We start from the raw sequence: 20,390 nt of genomic DNA on the forward strand, positions 1-20,390 counted from the left end.
CAGTCACATTGAGGTGTGACTGGAGCAAACACAGTGATTGATGTGGGACTGGAGTAAGGACAGAGAGTGAGTCAGTTACGCTGATGTCAGACTGGAGTTAAGACAGTGAGTGAGTCAGTTACATTGATGTGGGACAGGAGTTAAGAAAGTGAGTGACTCAGTTGCATTGTTGTGTGACTGGAGTAATAACAGTGAGTGAGTCAGTCCCATTGGTGTGGAACTGGAGTAAGGGCCATGAGTGAGTCAGTTGCATTAGTGTGTGACTGGAGCAAACAACGCGATTGAGTCATTCACTTTGGTGTGGGACTGGAGTAAGGACAGAGAGTGAGTGGGTCACATTAGCGTGTGAATGTTATAAGGACAGAGAGTGAGTCAGTCATGTTGTTGAGGGACTGCAGTAACGACAGTGAGTGAGTAAGTCACATTGAAGTCAGACTGGAATTAGGAGTGAGGCAGCCACGTTATTGTGTGACTGGAGCAAACAGCGCGATTGAGTCAATCACTTTGGTGTGGGACTGGAGAGAAGGACAGAGAGTGAGTCAGGCACGTTGTTGTGGGACTGCAGTAAGGACAGTGAGTGAGTCAGTCATATTATTGTGGGACTGCAGTAGGGACAGTGAGTGCGTCAGTCACATTATTGTGGGACTGCAGTAAGGACAGTGCGTGAGTCAGTCACATTGTTGTGGAACTGCAGTAAGGACCGTGCGTGAGTCAGTCACATTGATGTGGAACTGCAGTAAGGACAGCGAGTGAGTCAGTCCCATTGATATGGAACTGCAGTAAGGACAGTGAGTGACTCAGTCACATTGTGTCACTGGAGTTAAGAAAGTGAGAGAGTCAGTTGCATTGTTGTGTGACTGGAGTAGTGACAGTGAGTGAGTCAGTCACATTGGGGTGTGACTGGAACAAACACAGTGATTGTTGTGGGAGTGGAATAAGGTCAGAAACTGAGTGAGTCACATTGGTGTGGGACTGGAGTTAGGACAGTGAGTGAATCAGTCACGTTGATGTCAGACAGGAGTTAGGACAGTGAGTGAGTCAGTTGCATTGTTGTGTGACTGGAGTAATGACAGTGAGTGAGTCAGTCACATTGGAGTGGAACTGGAGTTAAGACAGTGATTGAGTCAGTCACATTGTTGTGGAACTGCAGTAAGGACAGTGAGTGAGTCAGTCACATTGAGGTGTGACTGGAGCAAACGCAGTGATTGATGTGGAACTGTAGTAAAGACAGAGAGTGAGTCAGTCACATTGTTGTGGAACTGGAGTTAAGACAGTGATTGAGTCAGTCACATTGTTGTGGAACTGCAGTAAGGACAGTGAGTGAGTCAGTCACATTGAGGTGTGACTGGAGCAAGCGCAGTGATTGATGTGGAACTGTAGTAAGGACAGAGAGTGAGTCAGTCACATTGATGTGGAACTGCAGTAAGGACAGTGAGTGAGTCAGTCCCATTGTTGTGTGACTGGAGTAATGACAGTGAGTGAGTCAGTCACATTGGGGTGTGACTGGAGCAAACGCAGCGATTGTTGTGGGACTGTAGTAAGGACAGAGAGTGAGTCAGTTACGCTGATGTCAGACTGGAGTTAAGACAGTGAGTGAGTCAGTTACATTGATGTGGGACAGGAGTTAAGTATGTGAGTGACTCAGTTGCATTGTTGTGTGATTGGAGTAATGAGAGTGAGTGAGTCAGTCCCATTGGTGTGGGACTGGAGGAAGTGCAGTGAGTGAGTCAGTTGCATTAGTGTGTGACTGGAGCAAACAGCGTGATTGAGTCATTCACTTTGGTGTGGGACTGGAGTAAGGACAGAGAGTGAGTGGGTCACAATAGCGTGTGAATGTTATAAGGACAGAGAGTGAGTCAGTCATGTTATTGAGGGACTGCAGTAAGGAGAGTGAGTGAGTAAGTCACATTGAAGTCAGACTGGAGTTAGGACAGTGAGTGAGTCAGTCACATTGTTGTGGGACAGGAGTTAGGATGTTGAGTGAGTCAGTCATGTTGTGGGACTGGAATTAGGACTGTGAGTGAGTCAGTGATATTATTGTGGGACAGGAGTTAGGACAGGGAGTGAGTCAGTCACTTTGGTGTGGGACTGGAGTAATGACAGTGTGTGAGTGTGTCAGATTGTTATGGGACTGGAGTAACGACAGCGTGTGAGTCAGTCACATAGATTTCGGATTGGAGTAAGGTCTGTCGCTGAGTCAGTCACAACGGTGTAGGACAGGAGTAAAGACAGAGAGTGAGTTAGTAACATCGATGTGTGACTCAAGTAAGGACAGTGCATGAATCATTCACATTGATGTCAGACTGGAGTTAAGATAGTTAGTGCGTCAATCACATTATTGTGGGACTGGAGTTAGTACAGCGAGTGAGTCATTCACATTGTTGTGGGACCCGAGAAAGGATAGTCGATGAGATAGACACATTGGTGTAGAACTGAAGTAAATCAGAGACTGAGTGAGTCACATTGATGTGGGACGGGAGTTAGGACAGTGAGTGAGGCAGTCACATTGGGGTGGAACTGGAGTAAGGATAGAGACTGAGTGAGTCACATTGATGTGGGATTGTGGCAAGGTCAGTGAGTGAGTGAGTCACATTATTGTGGGACTGGTGTTAGGACAGAGACCAAATGAGTCACATTGGTGTGGGACTGGAGTTAGGACAGTGAGTGAGTCAGTCACATTGATGTAAGACTTGGGTTAGGACAGTGAAGAGTCAGTCACATTATTGTGTGATAGGAGTTAGGACAGTGAGTGAGTCAGTCACATTATTGTGGGACTGGTGTTAGGACAGCGAGTGAGTCACTGACATGATTGTGGGACTGGAGTGAGGACAGTGAGTCAGTCAGTCACATTGTTGTGGGACCGCAGTAAGGACAGTGACCGAGTGAGTCACATTGGGGTGGGACTGGTGTTAGAACAGAGAGTGCGTCAGTCACGCTGAGGTTGGACTGGAGTTAAGATAGTGAGTGCATTAAGTCGCATTGTTTTGGGACTGAAGTAAGGACCGTGAGTGAGTCAGTCACGTTGTTGTGGGAGTGGAGTTAGGACAGTGAGTGCGTCAGTCACATTGGTGTGGGACTGGAGTAAGGATAGAGACTGAGTGAGTCACATTGGTGTGGGACTGGAGTTAGGACAGTGAGTGCGTCAGTCACATTGGTGTGGGACTGGAGTAAGGACAGAGACTGAGTGAGTCACATTGGTGTGGGACTGGAGTTAAGACAGTGAGTGAGTCAGTCACATTGGTGTGGAACTGGAGTAAGGATAGAGACTGATTGAGTCACATTGGTGTGGGACCGCGGCAAGGACAGTGAGTGAGTGAGTCACATTGTTGTGGGACTGGAATTAGGACAGTGAGTGAGTCAGTCACATTGTTGTAGGGCTGGAGTAAGGATAGAGACTGAGTGAGTCACATTGATGTGGGCCTGGAGTAAGGACAGTGAGTGAGTCAGTCACATAGTTGTAGGGCTGGAGTAAGAACAAAGACTGAGTGAGTCACATTGATGTGGGATTTGTGTTAGAACAGAGAGTGAATCGGTCGCGTTGAAGTTGGACTGAAGTTAAGACAGTGAGTGAGTCAGTCACATTGTTGTGGGACTGGAGTAAGAACAGTGAATGAGTCACATTGTTGTGGGCAGGAGTTAGGACAGTGAGTGAGTCAGTCACGCTTTAGGTCTGGAATTAGGACTGCGAGTGAGTCAGTGACATTATTGTGGGACTGGAGTTAGAACAGTGAGTCAGTCAGTCACATTGTTGTCGGACTGCAGTAAGGACAGCGAGTAAGTCAGTGACATTACAGTGGGATTGGAGTGAGGACAGTGAGTCAGTCAGTCAGATTGGTGTGTGACTGGAGTAAGGACAGAGACCGAGTGAGTCATATTGGTGTGTGACTGGAGTAAGGACAGAGACCGAGTGAGTCACATTGGTGTGTGACTGGAGTAAGGACAGAGAGCGAGTGAGTCACATTGGTGTAGAACTGGAATATGGACAAAGACTAGGTGAGTCATGTTGACGTCAGACTGGAGTTAGGACAGTGAGTGAGTCAGTCACATTGGTGTGGAACTGGAGGAAGGATAGAGACTGAGTGAGTCACATTGGTGTGGGACCGGAGTTAGGACAGTGAGTGAGTCAATCACATTGGTGTGGTGCAGCAGGAAGGACAGAGACCGAGTGAGTCACATTGGGGTGGGACTGCAGTAAGGACAGAGACCGAGTGAGTCACATTGGTGTGGGATTGGTGTTAGAACAGAGAGTACGTCAGTCACGTTGATGTTGGACCGGAGTTAAGACAGTGAGTGAGTCAGTCACATTGTTGCGGGACTGGAGTAAGCACCGTGAGTGAGTCAGTCACGGTTTTGTGGGACTGGAGTTAGTACAGTGAGTGAGTCAGTCACATTGTTGTGGAACTGCAGTAAGGACAGTGAGTGAGTCAGTCACATAGATTTCGGATTGGAGTAATGTCAGTTACTGTGTCAGTCACATCGGTATAGGACAGGAGTAAGGACAGAGAGCGAGTTAGTAACATTGATGTGTGACTCGAGTAAGGACAGTGAGTGAATCAGTCACATTGATGTCAGACTGGAGTTAAGACGGTGAGTAAGTCATTCATATTGTTGTGGGACTGGAGTAAGGACAGAGACTGAGTGAGTCACGTTGATGTGGGACGGGAGTTAGGACAGTGAGTGAGGCCGTCACTTTGGTGTGGAACTGGAGTAAGGATAGAGACTGAGTGAGTCACATTGGTGTGGGACTGTGGCAAGGACAGTGAGTGAATCAGTCACATTGATATCAGACTGGAGTTAGAACAGTGAGTGAGTCAGTCACATTATTGTGGGACTGCAGTTAGGACAGCGAGTGAGCCAGTCACGTTTTGGGTCTGGAATTAGGACTGCGTCAGTGACATTATTGTGGGCCACGAGTTAGGACAGTGAGTGAGTCAGTCACGTTATTGGGGGGCTGGAGTAAGGACAGTCGGTGAGTCAGTCACGTTGATGTCGGACCGGAGTTAGGACAGTGAGTGAGTCAGTCACATTGGTGTGGAACTGTAGGAAGGATAGAGACTGAGTGAGTCACATTGGTGTGGGACTGCAGTCAGGACAGTGAGTGAGTGAGTCACATTATTGTGGGACTGGTGTAAGGACAGTCACATTGATGTCGGACCGGAGTTAGGACAGCGAGTGAGTCAGTCACCTTGGTATGGGACTGCAGTAAGGACAGAGACCGAGTGAGTCAGGTTGGTGTGGGATTGGAGTTAGGACAGTGAGTGAGTCAGTCACGCTGTTGTGGGACTGGAGTAACGACAGCGTGTGAGTCTGTCACATAGATTTCGGATTTGAGTAATGTCAGTTACTGTGTCAGTCACATCGGTGTAGGACAGGAGTAAGGACAGAGAGTGAGTTAGTAACATTGATGTGTGACTCGAGTGAGGACAGTGCGTGAATCAATCATATTGATGTCAGACTGGAGTTAAGACAGTGAGTAAGTCATTCACATTGTTGTTGAACTGGAAATGTTTCGTCGATGAGACAGTCACATTTGTGTAGAACTGGAATAAGGACAGAGACTGAGTGAGTCACATTATTGTGTGACTTGAGTAAGGACAGAGACCGAGTGAGTCACATTGGTGTGGGACTGGTGTTAGAACAGAGAGTGCGTCAGTCACGTTGATGTTGGACTGGAGTTAAGACAGTGAGTGCGTCAGTCACATTGTTGCGGGACTGGAGTAAGGACCGTGAGTGAATCAGTCATGTTGTTGTGGGAGTGATGTTAGGACAGTGAGTGAGTCAGTCACGTTGTTGTGGGAGTGGAGTTAGGACAGTGAGTGAGTCAGCCACATTATTGTGGGACTGGAGTTAAGACAGTGAGTGCATCAGTCACATTGATGTGGGACTGCAGTAAGGACAGTGAGTGAATCAGTCACATTAGTGTGAGACTGGAGTAAGGATAGAGACTGAGTGAGTCACATTATTGTGGAACTGGAGGAACGATAGAGACTGAGTGAGTCACATTGGTGTGGAACTGGAGGAACGATAGAGACTGAGTGAGTCACATTGGTGTGGGACTGGAGTTTGGACTGTGAGTGAGTCAGTCACATTGCTGTGGGGCTGGAGTAAGGACAGAGAGCGAGTCAGTCACATTGGTGTGGGGCTGGAGTAAGGACAGTCGGTGAGTCAGTCACGTTGATGTCGGACCGGAGTTAGGACAGTGAGTGAGTCCGTCACGTTGTGGGACTGGAATTAGGACTGCGAGCGAGTCAGTGACATTATTGCGGGACCGGAGTTAGGACAGTGAGTGAGTCAGTCATGTTGTGGGACTGGAATTAGGACAGTGAGTGAGTCAGTGACATTGGTGTGGGACTGCAGTTAGGATAGTGAGTGACTCAGACACGTTGATGTTGGACTGGAGTTAAGACAGTGAGTGTGTCAGTCACATTGATGTGGGACTGGGGTAAGTGCAGTGAGTGAGTCAGTCACATTATTGTGGGACTGGAGTTAGGACAGTGAGTTGGTTAGACACATTGGTGTGGGTCCGGAGTAAGGACAGATGCCGAGTGAGTCACATTGATGTGGGACTGGAGTTAGGACCGTGAGTGAGTCAGTCACATCGGTGTAGGACAGGATTCAGGACAGAGAATGAGTTAATCACATTGGTGTGTGACTCGAGTAAGGACAGAGAGTGAATCAGTCACATTGATGTCAGACTGGAGTTAAGACTGTGAGTGCGTAAATCACATTATTGTGGGACTGGAGTTTGGACAGTGAGTGAGTGTTTCACATTATTGTGGGACTGGAGTTAGGACAGTGAGTGAGTCATTCACATTGTTGTGGGACTGGAGAAAGGATAGTCCATGAGACAGTCACATTGGTGTAGAACTGGAGTAAGGACAGAGACTGAGTGAGTCACGTTGATGTGTGACAGGAGTTAGGACAGTGAGTGAGTCAGTCACGTTGGTGTGGAACTGGAGTTAGGACAGAAACCGAGTGAGTCAAATTGGTGTGGGACTGATGTTAGAACAGAGAGTGAGTCGGTCACGATGTTGTTGGACTGGAGTTTAGACAATGAGTGAGTCAGTCACATTGGTGTGGGACTAGAGTTTGGACTGTGAGTGAGTCAGTCACATTGATGTGGGGCTGGAGTAAGGACAGAGACTGAGTGAGTCACATTGATGTGGGCCTGGAGTTTGGACAGTGAGTGAGTGAGTCACATTGATGTCAGACGGGAGTTAGGACAGAGACTGAGTGAGTCAGTCACATTGATGTGGGACAGGAGTAAGGATACTGAGTGAGTGAGTCACATTGTTGTGGGGCTGGACTCAGGACAGAGGATGAGATAGTCACATTGGTGTGGGACTGGAGTAAGGGCAGAGAGTGAGTGAATCACATATGTGTCTGACTGGAGTAAGGACAGTGAATGAGTCAGTCACATTGTTGTGGGGCTGGGGTAAGGGCAGAGCCTGAGTGTGTCACATTGGTGTGGGACTGGAGCAAGGACAGTGAGTGAGACAGTCACATTGGTGTGGGACTGGAGTAAGCACAGAGAGTAAGTGAGTCACATTGGTTTGGGGCTGGATTTAGTACTGACAGTGAGACAGTCACATTCATGCGGGACTGGAGTCAGACAGTTGATGAGCCAGTCATATTGTTGTGGGACTGGAGTTAGGACAGTGACTGAGTCAGTTACATTCGTGTTAGACTGGAGTTAGGACAGTGAGTGAGTCAGTCTCATTGTTGTGGGACTGGAGTTTGAACAGAGAATGAGTATGTCACATCGGTGTCGGACTGGAGTAAGGACAGTGAGTGAATGAGTCACATCGGTGTTGGACTGGAGTAAGGACAGTGAGTGAGTGAGTCACATCGGTGTCGGACTGGAGTAAGGACAGTGAGTGAATGAGTCATATCGGTGTTGGACTGGAGTAAGGACAGTGAGTGAATGAGTCACATCGGTGTTGGACTGGAGTAAGGACAGTGAGTGAGTGAGTCACATTGGTGTTGGACTGGAGTAAGGACAGTGAGTGAGTGAGTCACATCGGTGTTGGACTGGAGTAAGGACAGTGAGTGAATGAGTCACATCGGTGTTGGACTGGAGTAAGGACAGTGAGTGAATGAGTCACATCGGTGTTGGACTGGAGTAAGGACAGTGAGTGAGTGAGTCACATTGGTGTAGGACTGGAGTAAGGACAATGAGTGAGTGAGTCACATTGATGTAGGACTGGAGTAAGGACAGTGAGTGAGTGAGTCACATTGATGTAGGACTGGAGTAAGGACAGTGAGTGAGTGAGTCACATTGATGTAGGACTGGAGTAAGGGCAGTGGGTGAGTGAGTCACATTGGTGTAGGACTGGAGTAAGGACAGTGAGTGGGTCAGTAATTGAGCCATAGAGGTCTCCACCACAGAAACGTCCTTCGGCCCATCGAGTCTGCGCCAGTCATACAAGTACCTAACTATTCTCATCCCATTTTCCAGTCTTGTATGCCATTGCGTCGCAAGTTCACACCCAAACACTTCTTAAATGTTATGAGAGTTTCTGCCTCTACCACTTTTTCCGTTCGTGAGTTCCAGTTTCCCACCACCCTCTGTGTGAAAAAATTCCTCTTCACATCCCCTCTAAACCTCCTGCCCCTCATCTTGAATCTGTGCCCCCTGGTTATTGATCCCTGCACCAAGGGGAAAAGCTCCTTCCTGTCTCCCCTATCTATGCTCCTCATAATTTTATCCACCTCAATCATGTCCCCCCTCAATCTCCTCTGCTCCATGGAAAATAACCCCAGTCTATACAATCTCCCCTCATAACTAAAACTCTCCAGCCCAGGCAACATCCTGGTAAATCTCCTCTGCACGCCCTCTTGTGCAATCACATCCTTCCTATAATGCAGATTGCAGAACTGCCCGCAGTACACTAGCTGTGGCCTAACCAGCGTTTTTATACAGTTCCAGCATAGCCTCCTTGCTCTTATATTCTATGCCTCGGCTAATAAAGGCAAGTATCCCATATGCCTTCTTAACCACCTTATCCACCTGTCCCACTACCTTAAAGGACTGGTGGACATGCACACCAATGACCCTCTGATCCTTGGTACTTCTCAGGCATCGTGTATTCCTGTGCCTTGTTTGTCCTGTCCAAGTGCATCACCTCACACTCATCCGGATTAAATTCCATTTGCCACTGACCAGCCCATCTGACCAGCCAATCTATATCCTCCTGTAATCTAAGGCTATCCTCCTCACTATTTGCCACCCTACCAATTTTCGTGTCATCTGTGAACTTACTGATCAACCCTCTACATTCAAGTCTAAATCGTCTTTCTATATCACAAACAGCAACGGCCCCAACATTGATCCCTGTGGAACTCAACTGGACACAGGCATCCAGTCACAAAAATACCCCTCGACCATCACCCCCTGCTCCTGCCACTCAGTCAATTCTGGATCCAATTCGCCAAATTGCCTTGGATCCCATGGGCTCTTACCTTCATTATCAGTCTCCCATGCGGGACCTTATCAAAACCCTTGCTGAAGTCCAAGTAGACTACGTCAAATGCATTGCCCTCATCTACACACCTGATCACCTCTTCGAAAAATTCAACCAAACTGGTCAGACATGACCTCCTCTTAACAAAACCATGCTGACTGTCCTTGATTAATCCCTGCCTCTTCCAAGTGTAGATTAATTTTGTCCCTCAGAATTGCTTCCAATAATTTCCCCACCACTGAGGTTAGGCTGACTGGTCTGTAGTTCCCTGATTTATCCCTTCCTCCCTTCTTGAATAACGGTACCACATTGGCTGTCCTCCAATCCTTTGGCACCTCTCCTGTGACCAGAGAGGTATTGAAAATTATTGCCAGCGCCCCTGCTATCTCCTCCCTGTCCTCACTCAACAGCTTGGGATACATTTCACCTGGGCCTGGAGATTTATCTACTTTTAAGCCTGCCAGACCACTTAGAACCTCTTCCCTTTCTGTGCTAATTTCTTTAATTATATCACAGTCCTTCTGCCTGATTTCCATACCCACATCGTCCCTCTCACTTGTGAACACCAACACAAAGTATTCATTTAAAACCCTACCTACATCTCCCGGCTCCATACACAAATTACCACTATGGTCCTTAATGGGCCCTACTCTTTTCCTAGTTATCCTCTTACTCTTAATGTACTTGTAAAATAACTTTGGATTTTCCTTTATTTTACCTGCCAATGTTTTTTCATGCCCCCTTTTTGCTCTCCTAATTTCCTTTTTAAGTTCCCCCCTACACATTCTATACTCCTCTAGGGCTTCCGCTGCTTTGAGCCCTCGGTATCTGCCATAAGCCTCCCTTTTTCTCTTTATCTAATCCTGTATATCCCTCAACATCTAGGGTTCCCTGAATTTGTTGGTCCCACCCTTTGTCTTTACTGGAATATGTTGGCCCTGTACTCTCCCTATTTCCTTCTTGAATGAGCCCCACAGCTCTGACACAGATTTACCTAAAAGTAGCTTCTCCCAGTCCACTCTGGTCAAATCATATCTGATCTTATTAAAATCGGCCTTACCCCAATTGAGAACTCTGATTTCTGGCCCATCCTTGTCCTTTTTCCATAACAACCTTGAGTCTAACGGAGCTATGATCACTATCTGCAAAATGTTCCCCCACTGATACCTCTACCACTTGCCCGGCTTCATTCCCTAAAATTAAGTCCAGGACCGCCCCCTCTCTTGTAGGACCTTCTACGTACAGGCTTAAAAAGCTCTCCTGGATGCGTTTTAAGAATTCCGCTCTTAGAGAATCCCTCTAAATCTATCACATCATGATTAACCCAGTTAATGTTGGGGAAATTGAAATCCCCCACTATTACTACCCTATTATTTTTACACTTCTCTGAAATTTACCTACATATCTGTTCTTCTATTTCTCTCTGACTGTTTGGGGGCCTCTAGTACACTCCCAGCAATGTGATTGCTCCTTTTTTGTTTTTCATTTCTACCCATTTGTCTTCATTTGAGGAGCCTTCTAAGATGTAATCCCTCCTTACTGCTGTAATTGATTCCTTGATCAATATTGTGATACTCACTCCTCTTTTATCTCCTTCCCTGTCTCGCCTGAAGACCCTACATCCTGGATTATTGAGCTGCGAATCCTGCCCATCTCTCAACCATGTCTCTGTGACAGCAATGACATCATACTTCCATGTGTTAATTTGTGCCCTCAACTCATCTGCCTCATTCGTCAGACTCCTTGCATTAAATTTCTATGAGCCTGGTAGGATGTGAACCTATAATCTTGAGATCAGTCGTTAGGCGTGTTATCTATAGTATCACTGCCCCAAGGTAAAATTGTTAGATTCAAATTTCACCATCTGCATGATGGGATTTGAACCCAGGTCCCCAGATGATTACCCTGGGTCACTGGAATACTAGTCCACTATGCCACTACCTCCCCACATTGGTGTGGGACTGGAGTAAGGGCAGCGAGTGAGTCAGTCACATTGTTGTGGGACTGGAATAAGGACAGAGAGTGAGTGAGTCACATTGGTGTGGGACTGGAGTTAGGACAGTGAGTGAGTCAGTCACATTGGTGTGGGACTGGAGTAAGGGCAGCGAGTGAGTCAATCACATTGTTGTGGGACTGGAATAAGGACAGAGAGTGAGTGAGTCACATTGGTGTGGGACTAGAGTTAGGACAGTGAGTGAGTCAGTCACATTGGTGTGGGACTGGAGTAAGGGCAGTGAATGAGTCAGTCACATTGGGGTGTGACTGGAGTAAGGGCAGTGAATAAGTCAGTCACATTACTGTGGGACTGGAGTAAGGACAGCGAGTGAGTGAGTCACATTGATGTGGGACTGGAGTAAAGACAGTGACTGAATCAGTCACATTGGTGTGGGACTGGAATAAGGACAGAGAGTGAGTGAGTCACATTGATGTGGCACTGGAGTAAGGACAGTGAATGATTCAGTCAAATTCTGTTGAACCTGTCATACATATCAAGCAACAGGAAAGCCACCGGCAGTGATTAAGCTGGCGCCTTTAATCCCAATACCAGCATTTGAAGAACTTTTTACTAGGGTCATGATTGATTGTGTAGGTCCCCTCCCTAAGACTAATATTGGAAATCAGTACTTACTGACAATAATGGATGTGTCTACCTGGTTTCCTGAAGCGATAACTTTCAGAAATATTACAATTTAGAAGATTGTGGGTGAGTTAATTACATTATTTTAAGGTATGGCTTACCGAAGGAAATATAATCAGATCAGGGGTTGAATTTCATGTCACAGCTGTTTGAGGAAGTAATGAACAGTTTGGGGATAAAACAGTTTAAGTCAACCTATCATCCAGAGTCACAAGGAGCTTTGGAAAGATGGCATCAAACTTTAAAAACTATGATGAGAGCACACTGTCAGGATTATGCATAGGATTGGGATACAGGAATTCCATTTTTGTTATTTGTTATTAGAGACGCTCCTAATGCATCGACCGGCTTTAGCCGTTTTGAACTAGTTTATGGACATGAAAGTAAGGGGACCACTGAAATTAATTCATGAGAAATTGGTGGGTCAAGATTCAGAAGCTAATCTCTTGGATTACGTGTCAAATTTCAGAGAAAGATTGAATAAAACATGTGAGTTGGCTAGGGAATGTTTAAAGATATCACAGCAACTGATGAAAGTGAAGCCAGATAAGAAAGCTAAAACTCGCTGCTTTGTTTCTGTAGAGAAAGTACTAGTTTTATTACCGGTACCAGGTGATTCATTCAATGCAATATTTAGTGGGACTTACAGAATCGAAAAGAAATTGAGTGAAGTAAATTATTTAATAAATGCTCCAGATAGAAGAAAGAAGCAGAGGGTGTGTCGTGTAAATAAGCTTAAAATGTTCTTTGACAGGGAAGAGGAACAAAAAGAGGTATTAGTGATGGTGGATGATGAGAAAGAGGTAGAGGTGCAGGACTCTGAAATTGATTTTCCTCTAATCAAATTGGATAATGAGGGGGCACTTGAAAATTTAAATGAAATATTGAGTTACCTTCCAAGCAAGTGTCAAGTGATTTTAAAAGGCTTTTGCAGTCACACAAACCTAATTGTGGAATAGGAAAGACACATTTAGTTATATATGATGTCTCTATACAGGTTTCATCTTCAATAAGGCAACTTCCTTAAAGATTAAATCCAGCAAAATTTCACAAGTCCAAAAAAAAATTGATTTCATGCTTCAAAATGATATCATTGAGTCTAGTTGCAGTAACTGGGGTTCACCTATTGTGCTGGTACCAAAACCGGGTGGAACACAAAGACTGTGTGAGGACTATTGAGAGATGATTGCAGTGACAAAAGTGGATTCCTATCCTATACCACAGTTGGAGGATTGCATTGAGAAAGTGGCACAATCAAAATTTAACACAAAGACTGATTTGCTTAAAGGATATTGGCAGGTACCATTGTCAGAAAGAGCAAAGGTGATGTCGGCTTTCGTAACACCAAGTGGATTATGTCAGTTTAAAGTTATGCCATTTGGTATGAAGAATGCACCTGCAACATTTCAAAGACTGACAAACAGAGTAATTGCAGGTCTAAGAAATTGCGCTGTTTATAATAATGATCTGATAGTTTTCAGGCCCACAATGGAGGAGCATTTACAGCATCTGGAAGGATTATTTTCTCGATTACAAGAAGCTAATTTGGTGATGAACTTGGCTAAAAGTGAATTTGCAAAAGCACAAGTTACGTATCTAGGCCATACCATTGGACATGCTAAGGTGGCTCTAAGAGATGCAAAAGTTAAGGCTATCGTGGATTTCCCAGTGCCTACAACAAAACGAGAAGTTTTGAGATTCCTGGGCATGAGTGAGTTTCACCGGAAATTTGTTCCAAATTTTAGCCAATTGGTTGCTCCACTGACTGAACTATTTAAAAAGAACAAGAAGTTTCAATGGATACTAGAGTGTCAGAAGGCATTTGATAGTTTGAAAACTGTATTATTAACTACGACACCAGTTTTGGCAGTACCCAATTATGCCAAGCAATTCAAGTTGGCCATTGCCGTAAGTGATATAGATATTGGGGCTGTACTGTTACAAGAAGATGACACTGGAATTGAAAAACCAATAGAGTATTTTTCATGGAAACTGAATGTATAACAGGGAAGATATTCAACGATTGAAAAAGAGATTTTGGGTTTGATGTTAGCATTGCAGCATTTTGAAATTTATGTTGCAAATAATTCATTAGAAACAATCATTTATACAGACCATAATCCTTTAAAGCTTTTGGACAAATTTTAAGACAAAAGTACAAGGCTTTTCAGGTGGTGCCTATTATTACAACCATTTAATCTACGGATTATACATATTGCTAGAAGAGAGAATCTGTTCGCAGATGCGTTATCAAGAGTTTGAAGCTTAAAGGAGCATTGGACATTTTAAAAAAAACCTGGACACTGAACTGGAGTGATTTATGTTGATACCAAGGACTTGTGCCTATATATTGTTATGTTAATGCATGCATCTGATAGTGTGAGTTGGGTTATAACAAAACGAAGCCGTATTTTAGAATTATGATGGTTCATTTCTCGTTAGGGAGGGGGATGTCATAGAACCATAGAAAAGTTACAGCACAGAAGGAGGCCATTCAGCCCATCTTGTCCATGCCAGCCCAAGGACATCCAGGTGCCCTTTCTAATCCCACCTTCCTGCACCCTGCCCATCATGAAGAGATATTAATGGACATAATGTTATTGGAAATTATTTTAAATTGGACTTGTATTGGGGTCTGTGTCTGTGAATGTGTGTGTGTTAATTGGATTAAAGCCAGGTAGCCTGGTTGCTTTGATGTGTAGCAGTTTTGAGATGTAAACAGTAAGGTAAAGGGTGCATTTGCATTTTGTTGAATAAACCATTCAAAGATTGGGGGTGAAATCTTGCACCTAGCTAAGAGACACCAAGCAATATGTTTATATTACTAATACAATTGATACTATGAAAGGGGTTTTATTGTTAGAAGAGTTGGATTTCAAAGGGCCTGGTGATACAATGAGAATTTACATTCAAAAGGAAGGCTAGGCATATACAGAAGAGTGTGGAAGCGAGAGGTATGTGAGATCTAAGCTGCCTATAAGCCTGCAACTGTCAGCCAAGGAAACAAATTGAAAAGAGCCTCATTTTAAATTTGTAAGATAAAATGGGCTTTGCCTGGTGTCTGTTGAAGTCTATGCATTATTGTTGCCTTGGTGAAGATTTTAGGAGTGATTAATTTGGGGATTTGTTTAATAGTTCTTATGGTACTAATTTGTAGATGTGTATGTGTTTAATACCTTGTAAAATTAATAAATGTTTAATTTATATAAAAAACCTCTGGAGGCTTGGTGGTTTCATTTCTGAATTCAGAGTTGCATCTCAATCGTATCAATTCAAAATATAGGTTATTTCAGTTGTTTAAAGTTTCCCTCTGGGATTTTAAATAACTTAGCCTTTACTAACTGCTGTGTCATAACAGATGGATGAAGCTGTTTTTCAGACACCAGTGAAGTGATATGTACTTCCAAGCTGCAGAGCTTCAGTCTCAGGTTAGGCTCCATGCTCGGTGGGTTCCTCCACCTTGTTTTCAGCTCCCAAGTGTTGGAAATCTGATCTTGCAGTCGTATGTTCTGACAGTAACATCCATCTTGCTTTAGAAACTACATTGTTGTTGCTCACGCTAATGACAAATCATAGCCACGCGAGTGGTACACCCTCAGCTGTGGTGTTGTGGATCAGTGACTGGCATTTTTGGACCTTTGTGGACCCCTAGTTACCCACAGGCCACATTTTGAGAACCACTAACACCCTGGCTAGCTGTAAGCCATACCAAGTTGTGGCCATTTGTTCGTTCTCAAGCTCTTGAGTTACTTACTGTGCTGTGCATTGTTTTTTGGTGCAGGAGTTGTCAGATCTCAGACACATTCATGCCAAGCTAAAGAAACAATACCAAGAAAAGATGGCTGAGCTGGCACACGCAAACAGAAGGATTGAGCAGCATGAAGCTGAAGTGAAGAAACTTCGCCTGCGAGTGGAAGAGTTAAAGAAAGAGCTGGCTCAGGCGGAAGATGAGGTATGCCCCCTTGTATTGTCTGTTTTTTGATGGAGTGGAGCTGCTGTGAAGATTTCAGCTGTTGCTCTGTAAATTTACAGTGAGATCAGTGAAGCGGTGAAGCAGTCTCAGAGAATACTTCTTGTTTCAACTCCCTCTGCATTGTGCATCTTTTTTCAAACCTTGATGCCTTGCTGAAACCATCAGATTTCCCCTTGGGCAGAGACCTGTTGTGCCAGGATTCCTCACTTCCTGACTTGTTCGACGATGGAGAGCAGCCTCCTTATCGGGGGACATCCATCAACTGTGGGAGCATTCAGGCAGTACACCCAGAATGAACTATTTGTGGGAGAGAAGATTTTGAAACACACTTGATGTACGTGTCAAAAATCAAATAAAAACTTTAATTTTTCATAAGTAACATGTCCCTGCTCATGTGACAGAGCCACATGAGGGGACACATTCCATTACATTTTATTTTTTTAAATTATCTTTTTCATATCCCTTCATCTTCCTGAGGCAGCGATCTGTCTCAGGGACATAATGAATCGCACACATGCGCAAAGGTCACGCTCGCCCAGCTCGCACTCCTCCTCCCAACACACAGACAGCGATACTGCCACCTCTCATGTTTCACCCTGGGTGGACCTGAAATTGCCTGTTAGCATGAAATTGCCTTCCGGGACCAATGGTGGACAGCGGTCAGCTTCCAGACTGCCCTCGCCCACACCCGCCGAGCACACAGGCCAAGGGCAAAATTCTGCTCCAAGGTATGGGTGGGTTTTAGAAATGTTTCCTAGTCATTGCTTATCTGATGCAGGTTCACAGCTCCATTCAAATCAATTCAACAACTTGTCAATTCATTGTCACATCTCCGGAGTTCTTACCCAGCACACTCACTGCTATATATTATTCTCACATTCTCAGCCTGTCCAGTACTCACACTGTTGTATATTATTCTCACATTCTCGCCCTGTCCAGCACACTCACTGTTATATTATTCACATGCTCCCCCTGTCCAGTACAATCACTGTTATATATTATTCTCACATGGTTCCACTGTCCAGTACACTGTTATATATTATTCTCACTTGCTCCCCCTGTCCAGTACACTCACTGTTGTATATTATTCTCACATTCTCGCCCTGTCCAGTACACTCACTGTTGTATATTATTCTCACAAGGTTCCCCTATCCAGTACACTCACTGTTGTTTATTATTCTCACATGGTTCCCCTGTCCAGTGCACACACTGATATATATTATTCTCACATGCTCCCCCTGTCCAGTACACTCACTTTTGTATATTATTCTCACATGGTTCTCCTGTCCAGTACACTCACTGTTGTATATTATTCTCACATGCTCCCACTGTCCAAAACACTCACTGTTGTATATTATTCTCACATGCTCCCCATGTCCAGTAGACTCAGTGATATATTATTCTCTCATGCTCCCCCTGTCCAGTAGACTGTATGATAAATTATTCTCTCATGCTCCCCTCGCCCAGTGCGCTCACTGTTGTATATTATTCTCACATGGTTCCCCTGTCCAGTACACTCACTGTTGTATATTTTTCTCACATGCTCCCCCTGTCCAGTACACTCACTGTTATATATTATTCTCACATGCTCCCCCTGTCCAGCACACTCACTGTTGTATATTTTTCTCACATGCTCCCCCTGTCCAGTACATTCACTGTTGTATATTATTCTCACATGCTCCCCCTGTCCAGTACACTCACTGTTGTATATTTTTCTCACATGCTCCCCCTGTCCAGTACATTCACTGTTGTATATTATTCTCACATGGTTCTCCTGTCCAGTACACTCACAGTTATATATTATTCTCACATGCTCCCCCTGTCCAGTACACTCACTGTTATATATTACTCTCACATGCTCCCCCTGTCCAGTGCACTCACTGTTGTATATTATTCTGACATGGTTCCCCTGTCCAGTACACTTACTGTTGTATATTATTCTCATATGCTCCCCCTGTGCAGTACACTCACTGTTATATATTATTCTCACATGCTCCCCCTGTCCAGTGCACTCACTGCTGTATATTATTCTCACATGGTTCCCCGGTCCAGTACACTCACTGGTGTATATTATTCTCACATGCTCCCCCTGTGCAGTACACTCACTGTTGTATATTATTCTCACATGGTTCCCCTGTCCAGTACACTCACCGTTGTATATTAATCCCACATGATTCCACTGTCCAGTGCACTCACTGTTGTATATTATTCTCACATGCTCCCCCTGGGCAGTACACTCACTGCTATATATTATTCTCACATCCTCCCCCTGTCCAGTACACACATTGTTGTATATTATTATCACATGGTTCCCCTGTCCAGTACACTCACTGTTGTATATGATTCTCGCATGGTTCCCCTGTCCAGTACAGATACTTTTGCATATTATTGTCACATGGTTCCCCTGTCCAGTGCACTCACTGTTGTATATTAATCTCACATGGTTCCCCTGTCCAGTACACTCATTGTGTATATTATTCTCACATGGTTCCCCTGTCCAGTACACTCACTGTTGTATATTATTCTCACATGGTTCCTCTGCCCAGTACACTCACTGTTGTTTATTATTCTCACATGGTTCCCCTGTCCAGTACACTCACTGTTGTATATTATTCTCACATGGTTCCTCTGCCCAGTACACTCACTGTTGTTTATTATTCTCACATGGTTCCCCTGTCCAGCACACTCACTGTTATATATTATTCTCATAGGATCCCCATGTCCAGTACTCTCTCTGTTCTAACTTATTCTCACATGGATCCCCTGCCCAGTAGACTCTGTGATAGATTATTCTCTTATGCTCCTCTCGCCCAGTGCGCTCACTGTTGTATATTATTCCTACATGGTTCCCCTGTCCAGCACACTCACGGTAATATATTATTCTCACATAGTTCTCCTGTCCAGTACACTCGCTGTAATATATTATTCCCACATGGTTCCCCTGTCCAGTACACTCGCTGTAATATATTATTCCCACATGGTTCCCCTGTCCAGTACACTCACTGTTATATATTATTCTCCCATGCTCCTCCTGTCCAGTACACTCAATGTTGTATATTATTCTCACATGGTTCCCCTGTCCAGTACACTTACTGTTGTATATTATTCTCACATGGTTCCCTGTCCAGTACACTCACTGTTGTATATTACTCTCACATGGTTCTCCTGTCCAGTACACACACTGCTGTATATTATTCTCACATGGTTCCCCTGTCCAAAACACACACTGTTGTATATTATTCTCACATTCCCGCCCTGTCCAGCACACTCACTGTTATATATTATTCTCATAGGATCCCCATGTCCAGTGCTCTCTCTGTTCTAACTTATTCTCACTTGGATCCCCTGCGCAGTAGACTCTGTGATAGGTTATTCTCTCATGCTCCCCTCGCCCAGTGCGCTCACTGTTGTATATTATTCCTACATGGTTCCCTTGTCCAACCTACATGGTTCTCCTGTCCAGTACACTCGCTGTAATATATTATTCCGACATGGTTCCCCTGTCCAGTACATTCGCGGTAATATATTATTCTCACATGTTTCCCCTGTCCAGTACACTCACTGTTACATATTTTTCTCACATGCTCCCCTTGTCCAGTACACTCACTGTTATATATTATTCTCACATGCTCCCCCTGTCCAGCACACTCACTGTTGTATATTTTTCTCACATGCTCCCCCTGTCCAGTACATTCACTGTTGTATATTATTCTGACATGGTTCCCCTGTCCAGTACTCTCACTGTTGTATATTATTCTCACATGCTCCCCCTGTCCAGTACACTCACTGTTGTATATTTTTCTCACATGCTCCCCCTGTCCAGTACATTCACTGTTGTATATTATTCTCACATGGTTCTCCTGTCCAGTACACTCACAGTTATATATTATTCTCACATGCTCCCCCTGTCCAGTACACTCACTGTTGTATATTTTTCTCACATGCTCCCCCTGTCCTGTACATTCACTGTTGTATATTATTCTCACATGGTTCTCCTGTCCAGTACACTCACAGTTATATATTATTCTCACATGGTTCCCCTGTCCAGTACACTCATTGTTGTATATTATTCGCAGATGCTCCAACTGTCCAGTACACGCACTGTTGTATATTATTCTCAAATGGTTCCCCTGTCCAGTACACTCACTGTTATATATTACTCTCACATGCTCCCCCTGTCCAGTGCACTCACTGTTGTATATTATTCTCACATGGTTCCCCGGTCCAGTACACTCACTGGTGTATATTATTCTCACATGCTCCCCCTGTGCAGTACACTCACTGTTATATATTATTCTCACATGGTTCCCCTGTC

At 44.6% G+C, this 20,390-nt stretch overlaps 1 protein-coding gene across 5 annotated transcripts in view; it reads left to right on the plus strand.

The window, feature by feature from the left end:
- LOC144672993 (coiled-coil domain-containing protein 102A-like) overlaps positions 1-20,390 on the plus strand; it is a 447,451-nt gene that overhangs the window by 275,273 nt on the left and 151,788 nt on the right. For all 5 annotated transcript variants that reach the window (XM_078534991.1, XM_078534993.1, XM_078534994.1 and 2 more), the window contains one exon: positions 15,884-16,054. In XM_078534991.1, coding sequence (XP_078391117.1) covers positions 15,884-16,054 — 171 coding nt within the window. The remainder of the gene's footprint in view (positions 1-15,883; positions 16,055-20,390) is intronic.

This window comes from Cetorhinus maximus, unplaced genomic scaffold (assembly GCF_964194155.1).
Source record: "Cetorhinus maximus unplaced genomic scaffold, sCetMax3.hap1.1 HAP1_SCAFFOLD_188, whole genome shotgun sequence".
Lineage (NCBI taxonomy): Eukaryota > Metazoa > Chordata > Chondrichthyes > Lamniformes > Cetorhinidae > Cetorhinus > Cetorhinus maximus.